Source organism: Pteropus vampyrus, unplaced genomic scaffold, assembly GCF_000151845.1.
Source record: "Pteropus vampyrus isolate Shadow unplaced genomic scaffold, Pvam_2.0 Scaffold232, whole genome shotgun sequence".
NCBI classification, from domain to species: Eukaryota; Metazoa; Chordata; class Mammalia; order Chiroptera; family Pteropodidae; genus Pteropus; species Pteropus vampyrus.
Window position 1 is genome coordinate 1,551,167 of NW_011889013.1, and position 12,330 is coordinate 1,563,496.

At 45.4% G+C, this 12,330-nt stretch overlaps 1 protein-coding gene across 3 annotated transcripts in view; it reads left to right on the forward strand.

Moving 5' to 3' along the window:
• ASAP1 (ArfGAP with SH3 domain, ankyrin repeat and PH domain 1) overlaps positions 1-12,330 on the forward strand; it is a 300,508-nt gene that overhangs the window by 80,604 nt on the left and 207,574 nt on the right. For 2 of the 3 annotated variants that reach the window (XM_023519704.1, XM_023519707.1), the window contains exon 1: positions 2,764-2,902. The exons of the other annotated variant lie outside the window; for it this stretch is intronic. In XM_023519704.1, coding sequence (XP_023375472.1) covers positions 2,774-2,902 — 129 coding nt within the window. In that variant the 5' untranslated portion in view covers positions 2,764-2,773. Of the gene's footprint in view, positions 1-2,763; positions 2,903-12,330 lie in introns of those variants that run through there. 3 annotated transcript variants of the gene reach the window in all.

Below are 12,330 nucleotides of genomic sequence, written 5' to 3' on the forward strand. Positions count from 1 at the left end.
CCTGCCCTAGGACCCAGTGAGTGTGGGGGCAGGAGAAAGGCGGGGCGTCCCACCCGTGGGGCGCCCTCGCACAGAGGGAGACCTCTGGCCAGAGTAGGGAGCAGCCTTCACGTAGGAGGACGTGGCAGGCAGTGTCTTCGGCATCCTCCTTAGCCTGGGAAGGTAGTATGGTTCTGTCCTCAAGCAGAGCTGTGTTTCCCAGCACAGCAATTTTCAGCTCCTAGGGAGCAAGGTGCTGACAAGGCTGCCTGAGCTAGAGTACCAGCTGCCTTCCGTTGGGCACTTTCTTTGTGCCAGCCACCATGCTAAGAAGCATTTTGTGCTTGCACGTTCTCATTTAATCCTCAGTCTGCAGACAAGGAAACCGAGGCTGAGCAAGGTCAAGCAGATGTCCAGGGATCACATAACCAGTGTGAATTAAGACACTCACCCCGCTTTATTCCCTTCCGACTCTATATTACATGCTCGTGTTGTCCTGCTCTTTAAATCTGGTACCAAGTGGCTCCAAGAAGGTAGCTGGTCTAGCGTGGTGGTGGAGGGTCAATTTCAGCACCATGGCCAAGAAAAAGCCATCCCAAGAGATGGTCTGAGGTGATCAGTCCTCATTATGTGAGCAGCCGTGCTTTTTGGTTAGGCTGTGAGGTACAGATACAGGTAGATGCAAACCCTGGTACCTACTTCCACTTACTAATGGCACTGCTGTTGTCGGGATCTGTGCCAGGTGCTTCGTATGTGCCGGTCTCTTTGAAACATTAATACAGCAATATGTTTTAAAAGGACTGGTGATAAGACCTTTTTATCTGCCCTTAAGCCTTTTAACCACACATACACAGAACCTCTTGGACCAAAACACTGTTTAATGCGATCGACTAAAACAACTCGAATCTTAGGCCTGGAAGCGTCCCTAACACAGGCTGTTTCCCATCCAAGGGGGAGGCCCAGGCCCTCTGGGAGCTGGTGCGGGTGGCAGTGTTTCTTTGTAAACTAGACTTCCAAATGTTTTCTCTTTCCTCTTCCTTTTAACGATGTCGTATTCTGTTCGGGTGTTTCCGATGAAGTTTTGTTCTGGGCTGAGCAGTGTTCACGCCCCCTTTCAAAGGCACTGTCGTGTCCAAGGCCAGGGGCTCAGCACAGGGGTCCTGCAGTGGTAATGGCCAACTCCCCTCGGCACGTCACTTGCATCTTTATAGTGATTGGTGCTCACTTAGAATTTAAGAAGGTGAATAAGCAAGAATGTACTTATACATACATGTTCTAGGCTAAGTTCAGGTCTCCTCGTTTAGAGGGAGTACAATTGATAGCAAATCCTTATGAGACATATTTAAATTACCGTTTTTTAAAAATTATGCCATTGTTAGCTGCAGTTTTTTTTTATTCAAATGTAGAATTTTAATCATCTGATTTGGCTTATGAGGACTTGGACTTGGCTTAAGCTTTGCTTATTGTAACTATATGTAATCTATAATATATATTGCTTATTTTGCCCTTTTTAATATAATGGTTTAACAAATGAAAAAAATGCATATGCATTGAAAAAGGATTAGGAAAAGACAGAACACAGTGTCAGTAGAGGTGGTCTCTGGATGGCAGAATTGGCCTTTGCCATTTTAGTCTTATGTTTTCTGTACGCCTCAAAATTTCCATCTATATGGAGTATTATTTCATTTTACAAAATATAGCCACTGGGAAAAACTTGAAAATAAAATATAGAGGGGAGAGAATTTAAAAATCCCCCCTGATTCTGCCACCCAGATCAGGGCAGCTGGCGTTCTGGCGTTTCCGTGTATTACTCGTCCCTCACAGTCGGTTTCCCAGGCCTGCGACCTGCTCCCTTCACGGGGGTTTCTGACGGTCCGCCCCAAGTCAGTACTTTCACAACGCCGCCCTCCCCACAGGAGGAGCCCCTGCCGGGTCTAACAAGCCGCCTTCACAGTGGGCCCGACAGGAACCTCACCAAGGAAACCCTATCTCCTTGTCTCACCCCAACTAGCAGTGTATTCTCTAGCAAAGTGTAATTGACACGCTGTGTTGGCAGCGTGTGAAGCTTGTTTATTTATAGTAAAGCTCAAATGTACAGGGAAACCAGGACAGTTTCTACGTCGAGCCCATTAAGAAAATTTTCTGTTGAGTGTGGGCAGAATTTAAACAGATTATTTCCTTATTTCCTTTAACAGGCATGAAACAGCCCTGTTTCACATGTCTGCTCAAGGAAGTTGTCAGACTTTTTAAACTAAGGAATATGTGATTTGGTGATGGAATCTATAAATAAAGTGACCCATTTTTCACTAGATTGAGGGTGTGCTTTTCAGCAGGACTTCGTGGTTTAGCTAATGAAATCTTTCAGACACGATCCTCGGAACCTCCTGTCTAGTTCCGTCACTGCTGCCGCTTTTATGACTTAATTGCCTTTGTGGTTTAATTCACTTCATGACACATCCATCACCATGAAGTTTACACTGCTCACCCCTGACTGTCCTAGTATTTGCTGATGACTCTTGGGGTCAAGGAGAGGTTGAGAGGTGGTTTTATGCTATTAAAAGTAAGTGGTTGTTTTGTGTGGGCAAATGTGTCCTGTTTAATTAAAAAACAGTCCTTTTAATTTTATTTAGTGCATTGAATCTACTTCCTCCTCCTGGTAATTATCCGTTCCATAATACTGTCAACCGAGTCTACAAGTTATTTCTTTCATTCATAAAGAATTACAGTTTAGAATGTCATTTCATATTTATTCTATCATTTAATCACTCCCACATTTCCCTCCCCGAACCCCACTATGGCAGATGTTATTATCCTCATTTTGCAGATGAGGAAACTGAGGCTTTCAGGGAGAGCGTGCCAAGTCGCCGTGGCTGGTGGGAGGCAGGACCAGGACTGTCCACTACAGAACCTGGGCGGCTGGGCAGTAAGTTGAAAACAGAGCTTCTGTTTCATTGTCGTCTGTCATTATTGGGGTAACCCTAGTGTTATCTTCAAAATATGTCTGAAGGCTCCTGTGGAGTTCTGGATTTTGAGATTTTTCACTGAATCTAAGAAGTCGGATTTGGCACATCTTCCATTCTCGTGGGCATGGCGGTGAGTTCATGGGGCAGTGCAGCTTGTGATTCACTCATGATGAATGTCGAGTTTGGGAGGCACCGGAATCTGCTTTTAATCACTTCTTTAGAGCCAGACTTTTTGCATTGAGCTTTCCCATTTTCCTCCAGTCACAAATGAGGCATCAGGAATTGCCAGTTGCATCCTGGTGCATGCCTTCCTGTGGTGGCTCCTTGGTACTCGCATGGAGAGCCACATCTCTTGGCAGAGCCCAGAGGGCTGTCCTGGCTAAGGTCCTGTGCCCCCCACCCCTGACTGCTGACCTCGCCCCGTCCCGGCAGCAGACGCCCACGCACCTGCGCATCATCCACAGTGCGTGCGTTCACATCGGCCCTGCTCCCTGCCTGTCTATCTCGGCGATCCTGCTTGCTGTGAGGAGTCAGTCTGAGGGTCGCATCACCCGAAATGTTCCCTCATACGTTAGGAGCCATTGCCCACCTTTCCCCTGGACTGCACTGTGTCGCCATCTTCTCTGTCACTTTATGGAAACTTGTGTACCTGCGTTTTAATGCTTATTCCATTGAAACGTAGTGCTTACCTGTCTCTCTCTGCCCATCATTCCAACCCCCCACCCCTTGCCCCCGGAGTGCATTTCTTACAAGTAAGGACGGAATCCCAAAAAAAGCTCTGCGTTTTTTTAAATAGTAGGCACCCCAAGAATGGACAGTCCCATTGCTTTGCACGCTCACTCCTGATGCATTGTGGGTGCTTCAGTGCACATTTGCTGAAGGGCGAAGTCATAGAAATCTAAGGCCACCCTGGTCAGCCCTCACCTCTTATTATCAGCGCGTAAGTTGCCAGTGGTGGGTTACCTGTGGCAAACTTAGGGAGCCAGCCGGCTCCCCTTTCTTCGACTGTGATGGTTGTAGCCTCTCGTCCCTCATTCTGCACATTCACTCCCCGTTAGTCGATACGTGCTGAAGGAATTGAAATTATTTTTTACATCTGTCAAAAAAATACGTGTTTAAAAAACTAAATCTGTCGCTGAAAATCAGACCACAAAAATGACTTCTCGAGTTATCCATATTTGAGATTTCCTTCCTCCCTTTATTCCCTGTTGCTAATGTTAAACGTGATCTACATCTTACTGTTTTATCAAGAGATCTTGCACTTACCGAATTTTTGCTTTAGATCCCACAGTAATTTTTTTTAAGAGAACACGTGTATCTTATTCCAAAGGGTTGAGTTATTTTTGTGTGTAGACACACATACGGAATCATAAATATATAACTTGATTTTAGTCTGTTTGATTTACATTTTATTGGGTAGTTCACTTCATCCCTTGGTTCTGCCTATATTCAGACTTCTCATTTTGATTATAGCATGGAGTTTTTGAGTTTGAGTTTGGAGTCGAGAATCTCTTTTTGTAATCCAATTGGATTACATTTTGAGTTGGGCAACTGAAAAATCTTAGCTTGCGGAATATCTTTTAAGTTTGGAGTAGAGTTTTGAAGCTACGACTCGTAAAGCTTATCATTGAAATGGATAATCATGTGTGTTTAGAATACTTCTGTACTAATTAAAGAAGCTCATGATAGCATTACAAATTCAAGAACGTATTGCTAAGAGAAACTGAGTGATGGATTTAAAATGCAGACATTTCCTAAATTAATTCTGTGTCAGGAAATGGAGACAACTTTTGAGGAAGGAAGCTACTTACTGAAGCTATGCAAATGTTATTTCTCACAAGTGTATTTTAATTCTGAAGTTTAAAAAAATGTATGTATCTGGAAAGGCAGCTTACTGTACGTAGTAGGAGGAGTAAGCATTTTGGAGCCGGAAGTACCTGATTTCGGCTCCAGCATCACCACTTACTCCATTGTGACCTCGAGCTAGTTTTTTCTTCCCCTAGCGTTGGCAAATCAGAGTGTGGGAATGGGGAGATGGGGATGTTTATGCCTGTTCCGTTCCGTCTGCCTCTCAAGGCTGTTAGAAGATAGGATGAGAGGTGGAGGGAATAAATTGTTGAGCACTTTACACACATGGATATGTCTTTCCTTAGAGAGAAGGTTGCATATTGGGTGTTGGAGAGAGAAAGAAAATAAGAGAAAAACCAGAGGCAGGTGACAGGGGAGATGTCACCAGTTTGCGCAGGGCTCCTCTGAGTCACTGGAGATGGGAGCAGACCTTCCCGGTGTACTTGACGTAGCTTAGACCCAAGTCTGCTAGCTTTCTGTTATTGTGTACCTGCCATAGGTCACCGGCCCCCATTTAGGGACCCTCTTTATTTTTTGCCACAGGATCAGATAAAAACTTGTGAGCTTCAGTTAGTTAAATATTATTTCCCGAACACATGCTATATTTATTTAAGAAATATTAAATCGTAGCACTTACTGTATGACGGTAATTTTTCTAGGTGCTGGGGATTACAACAGGGGGAGAAAACAGGCGAAATCCCTAGTTTCTCAGAATGCATTTGAGAGGGAGACCGAGGAAACAAACGTAAGGACAGCTCAGGTGGCGATAACTGCTGTGAGGAAGACAGCTAGAGAGGCGCGATGCAGAGAGATGGAGGGCTCGGTACGAATTGCCCAGAGAGGCCTCTGAGCATGCAACACAGAGGCTCTGAAGCGGGCAGCTGGCTGGAGTGACTGCATGTTTCTAGTTTTGTCTGATGCTCTAGTCCATAGCACCATAGAAATAAAATATGGAGATGGAGAGTATAAATAAATGTGACGTTACATGGTTGGTGCGTTACAAGTGTTAACAGGTTTATGTGGTACATTGGCACTTACTTCAGGAGTATATGTATGTACAGAATATATGTACAGAATGGCTTCCCGGCTCCATCCCTTTTACCCTGACACCTGCTAATTTAATCTCGTGCAAAGAGCTGGCTTTGTCCCTCTTTGTACACTGAGGTTATTGGCTTCTGTCTCTTAGTCTTTCTTGTGAAACGTTTACGAGATGAAGGACCAGCTCTGCTCAGACCTTTGACCGATTGATCATGTGAGTCTTTGGGGGCTCTATGCTAATGACAATGGATAAAGTTTCATCTTTGCTTCTGAATTGATTTTGTGGTTTTAAAAAAGGGCATTTATCAAAGGCTAAAGGGATTGTCAATGTGGGGAGAGGGACATTAAAAAGAAGCCATTATCCAAATGACTGGTGGAAGGGAGTCACTTATGCTGTACATTTACAGTGGCTTGCTGAATAATAACACTTAGAATAAGAGCTGGCGCTTGGTAAGTGCTTGCTCTCTGCTGGATTCCAAGAGCTTTTTATACCTAATTCTCCTGAATCCTCCAAGAACCAGTAAGGTTGATAGTATCACTATTCCCCAGGCAAGAACCCTAAGGCTTAACCAGTTAATCTCCTTGCCTCAGGTCTCATGGGCAGTCATGGCGGCCAAATGGAACTTGGACCCAGGTCTTCCTCACCCCAGAACCCTGCTTAATCATGACAAGCAGTGGCTTCCTCTTTCGCTGTTAGGACTGTCAGCAAAGGCGATTGTCTGGGCTGGCGATGGATGTGAGTAAGAGGGACCCAAATAGCCAATAAAGGCCTTGCAGTAGCTACAGAGGGGCTGCCGGATGTGACAGTCTTGGTACTGACCCCTAGGGTCCGCCTTATGGTGTTGTGGGGACCAGGGAACCAGCTGAGACTGTGTAGCCTGTCACAGCTACTACGTTATTATGAACTAAAGTCCGTAGTTTGCACTCGAGTTCATTCTGTGTTGCACATTCTGTGGGTTCTGACAAATTTATGACGTGTGTCCGCTCCTACTGTATTTTATCGAATAGCTTCACTGCCCTAAAAATCCCCTGTGCTCCCCCTGTTCCTCCTCTCCCTCCCCCCAATCCCATGGCAACCACTGATCTTTTAACTGTCTCCATAGTTTTTTCTCTTCTAGAATGTCATGTAGTTGGAATCATACAGTAAATAGACATTCCAGATTGGCTTCTTTCACTTAGCAGTATGCATTTAAGGTTCCTCCGTGTCTTTTCTGGCTCGATAGCTCATTTTGTCACTGAATTGTCTGGACGCACTACAGTTTGTCCATTCACCTGCCAAATGACATCTCGGTTGCTTCTCTAGAGGTGTTTTTGATTGTCACCAACTTGGAAGAAGCCAGGGATGCTGCTGGACACCCCACAATACAGAGGACACCCCCACCACAAAGAATTATCTGCCTCAGAATGTCAGTGTTGCTGAGATTGAGAAACTGTTCTGATTATGTCCTAAATTGTATAGACAGCATATTTTAATCCTACAGTTTTAGTTTCGCTGTGTCAGAGCATAGTTTGAGAACCTCAGCCTTACAGCAATCCCAGGAGCCAGGTGTATTATAAATTTCCTTTTGTGGCTGACAGAACAGCTGAAGAGATGTTAGTTAACGGCCTCCGGTCATTCTGCTAATAAATGGCCAAAGCCAGAATTCAGGTCCACAGCTTCTGTCTGTAAGCCCACGGGTGACACTTGTGTCCCCAGCGTATTAGGTGTTATTGGGGTCTTCCCTTCTGCGTTGTTTATGGATTCTTTTGTTTTAACCAGAATAGTTTTCCTTTTTGCCTTTGGCAGCTTAAATTTCTTATAACCTTTTTATCTGAATCCAGTGGAAGTTCGTTGGGTACATACTAGGTCACTCGGTGCTGTAGAAGCAACAAAGATGAAGAAACCGTGGTCTCTGGCCTCAGGGGACTTTCATTCTCGTTGTCTTCTTCAGCCTCATTTCTTCATAGTTTTCTCCCCTTCGATGCGGTCGCCCCAGAAGATAAAGGTACAGTGGCGACACACGTCCTCTGGTGACTCAGCTCGTCCTAGTCCCAGAGCCAAAACCCAGTTTTCTCCAGAGAACCATTTGATTAGTGAAGCTAATGAAACTTCAGGTATCTGCACACATGCACATATGGACACACACACACACACGCACACACGCACACACACACATACACACACACACCCCTTCCTCCACTGCGCACCCCCGTTTGTGTCTCTCTGGGGAGTTGGCTGCCGTCTCTGGTCGTCTTCCTGTGAACATGACTCTGGTTCTCCCGTCAGATGGCAGCTGATCTGGACAAAGAAGTTGGTTGTTCTTTTCAGCGCCCTCTCGGTCAGTTCTTCCTGTCTCCCCAAAGAACAGCTGGCAGTGTTGATTTAAAAGCCAGCGTTTTGATCCATTTGAGATATTTGCCTGCTCGTTTTGAGCATTTCTCTCTCATCTCTTTGAACTGTAGAGAAAGCTGTCCGCCGTGGCACATATTCTATGTCTGGGGAAAACGAGCCCGTCGCCCCAACCCCAGTACACACTCTACCAACACACACTCCACCTTGCCTCCTCTAAAATAATTTTTTTTTTTTTTTAGCAGCCTTGGCTGATTTCCATTATGTTATTTAATCTTCAGATAATTTTCCTATACGAGGTTGGTACAATGCCTTTTTCCTGGTTAAGGTAAACACGTGTTCGTGTTCGTGTTCGTGGTTTTTCAAATCTTGTGCAGGTGAGTGAGTCTGTCAGTCTGTGCGTGCATGCACATGTTGTACGTAATGTTAGGCTGCAGCCGTCGCCAGATTATTTATTTACGTGCCTTTCTTTCCTTTTGGAATGTTAACTCATGGAGCACCAAGATTACTGAGATCATTCGAGTACTTTTTGAGTAGCAAGCTCTGGGCTCTAGGTGTTAGGGAAATCGCTGCCTTCATGGAGTCAGCTTTTGTTTAGAATTGGAAAAACAGACACTTTTATATTTCAGTGTTAATGAGATCTATGAATGGAATACAGTGAACAACATTGGATATTCATGTCTCTCAATACAGAAAAATAGTCGATATATTAAGTGGGAAACACAGGAAGTATCATCTCATTTTATGTTCCGGTAAAGAAATGTTTTAAATGATATACTAAAAGTTTAGCATCCAGTTACCTCTGGATGCTGGAGCTTAAAGATGATTTATTTTTTTCATAGTGAACATGTAATAGAGACCTAATCAAATGAAGAAACAGCAAGAGAAAACACCATTATGCTGGTGCCCCTGCCCTGGAAGGACGCGTGTAGGTAGCAGGGACCACTCAGTATAGCAGATGCCTTTTCATTCATTCAACAACTATACATCGAATGCCAGCTCTGTGCTGGGCACTGTTCTCCGAGCTCAGGCAGCAGCAATGAACGCAATAGATACAGGTCCTTGCCTTCTTAGAGCATCATTCTAGAACACAACTTATATTCATTTCAGTTTCGTAACGGAAATGTGTATCACATGCTACGAGGTAACAGAGAAGGAGCAGCAATGTTTGTGGATTGGGGTCACCCCCAGAATTCCCATTGTTTTTTCAGAACACACACTCACTTGTGGGTGGAATAAGGGAAGCTGCCATGTTCAGGATACATCTTGAAAGAATGAGGTTTCCTCCAGGAATAGGCATTGGTACTTGTTATTCCATAGTTGGGAGGTGGGGGAAGGTGGCCTAATTCATTATGCCAGCCACTTACATTAGGGTCGTCTGGATAAAATATAAGGTCCCACGTCGTGTTGTGTCCTGTGTCTATGTCAGTTCCACATACTCTCCTCTGAGCTAATGGGCTTTTGGCATCATCTCCTTAAATGCATCAGAGGGAATGAATTTCTCCACCAAGAAGCCCATTAGAGCTCTGTCAAGCAGGGTTTTGATTTAGCGTAGCACTACGTGCTTTCCAGACGCGGGAAGGCAAGGTGGGTGGGCCCCTGTCAGTCCTAAATGCAGGAGCCCCCTTCCTACAGATGAATTGTCTCTCTGACCTGGTGCTTCTCTGCGGAAACCTGGATCAGACCAGACAGAAGCCGAAAGATCAGATGGCCTCTCCTCCTCCCTGTCTTGGCCAAAGGGGCCAACCCAGTGGTGGGCTTTTGATAATCTGATTGTTTAGAAAGAGGATAAATAAAGGAGGAAAAGATGTTTTTGGGTGTTTTTTTGTTTTTTGTTTTTTGTTTTTTGTTTGTTTTAGAAATTACAGTGAGCCTTTCTGCTAGAATAGCCATGTTCAAGTTCCTTTGACTTCATTATCTGTTCCAGAAATTGAGAACTTGCCATACTAGTCTGAGAAATGCTGGGACTGGTCCCCTACCATATCTGCTCATTAGAATCGTGCTGGGAATAATTAAAAATTCCAGACCACATCCCAGACCAGATAAATCAGAAACTCTAGGGGAGGGGCCTAGTGGCAGGATTTTAAACTGCCCAAACAAAACTTCTACAATACGCTTGGTACCAGCTACCACGGCAGAGTTCTGTCTTCTAAAACGAAAAAGTCGGGGTAATATAAAAATGTTATCCTTTCCTTAAAGGGAGAACATGTGACAGGGTGAGTTCATTTCGATGTCCAACTTGGTTTGATTTTAAGCTCCCGCATTTAATTAAGGCTGGAAGCCACATCTGTTGTTCGCCTGTTTCGTAGCCTGCTCACTGGGAAGTTCTGGGAACGTGTGACTCTTTTGTACTGACTGTGCTGTGTGTGTGTGTGTGTGTGAGAGAGAGAGAGAGAGAGAGAATATTTTTCTTTCTTCTTGTTTGGCCAAGAAACTATGTGTTATAGCTTGTTTGTTTTTCCTTCTTTGTTTTGGCTAAATTGCTTTTCAAGGAACTGCTGGACCCCTCATTTAATTAACTTCCATCTCCTGCATATGTGGCTCATTTCACAACCCACCCTGCCCGGTAGTGGCTTTCTCTTTCTCTGTCCCGCTGGCTAAGATTTGCATGAAAAAAAAAATACCTACCTAGTCTAGTTTTATTTGTTTTTCTGACGCACATTATTTCTGATCTTGAAATGTAATGATTTTAAATGTTTTTTTTTTTTAATGAGAATTCGTTCCCCTCCTTTGAACTGCCTTAGTTGTTGCTGTTGTTCCTTCTGATTTTGAACTTACTTCATTCTGCAAAGTCTCTGCAGTCTCCATCTTCTCAGTTACTATCTCTTTAAATCCTAAATCATTTTGCATTTTTCTCCACAAGTTGAAGTGCCACACTCAGTCTGCCTTTCTATCTTGTCACTATTTATGGGGAGTGACGGCAGCGTCTATTTAAATAATAGAGCAACCAAACCCATATATCAGTTTTCTAGCAAATGACCTGTCTGGATATGCGTCCTTTGAAAAGGGACGTGCACCCTTGTCCATTACCCTGGCACACACACAGAGAGAGGGCGATAGACGTGACTTCTCAGTGACGTCCAGTTACCAGCGTTGCTCAGTTCATCTGTGACCTACTTTTACATCATCCGCCCCCTGTGCGTGCAGGCAGCACTAAAACAGTGTTCTTGTCGCCAGCACCTCCAAATGCTGGGAAGATAACTGACTGTTTTGTCAGTGTCCTGGGCTCCCCGGGGTGTAGACTGGGCTCATCTGCACACAGCACGGCGCGCAGCTTGCCCTTGAGCGGTTCACAGCCTCTGCCATTGCCACTGCATCTGCGCGTGTTGCCACCCCGCCTCTGGGCACACGTGCAGAGGTAAAGACATGCCCTGTTGACCCCCGGCCTGCCTTTTTAGCCTGTCCTTTTAATCTTCGTTTAGCTTACCCTCTGTCCCCACCTTCCACAGCCCCGTCACTGAAGAGACAGTTCGTCTCATCAACAAAGATTTTTGTTTGTTTGTTTTTTCTGGTTTGTACCATGTGCCCCATACTCCGCTGGGAGCTGGGATGTGTGGAGTACAAAGCAGATGTGGTTTCTGCTTCGCTAGCACCTGTAGTCTGGTGGGGGAGACAGACAAGTGAACGGGACTCACAGTGCAGTGTGGCGGGTACTGTGATGGGAGAAGGCTGGGGGCCTGGGGTCCCGGGCACGGGCCTCTCCCCCTCCCCCGTCCACTCGGGAAAAGGAGGGTTTCCAGAGGAAGTGACACCAGTTGGGACCTGAGCGGGGAGGAGGGAAAGAACCGACCACTTTTGGGAAACCATGCCCATTATAGCTGGAGCGTGATGGGGCGACAGGACGGAGTGGGGCTGGAAAGACAGTTGGGCTTGATCCTGGGAGCCGCCAAAAGCCTTTAGGGTTCGCAGCAAGGGGTGGGACGCTCCGATTTGTCTTTTAGAGGGATCGCTCTGCCTACACCGTGGAGAATGGATGGGAGAGGACAGGGTAAGTGAAGGGTAGCAAGTATTTATTTGCACACTGTCAAAGATGACCCAGTGCGAGCTGTTGGTGGCCTGGCTTAAGCAGGGACCAGGGATGGAGAAGGCTGAAGACGAGGCACTCGGGAAACATTTAACCCGTGACTATTCTCTGGGGCCAGAAATGATGCTTGGCCCCTGAAAGTGAGAGCT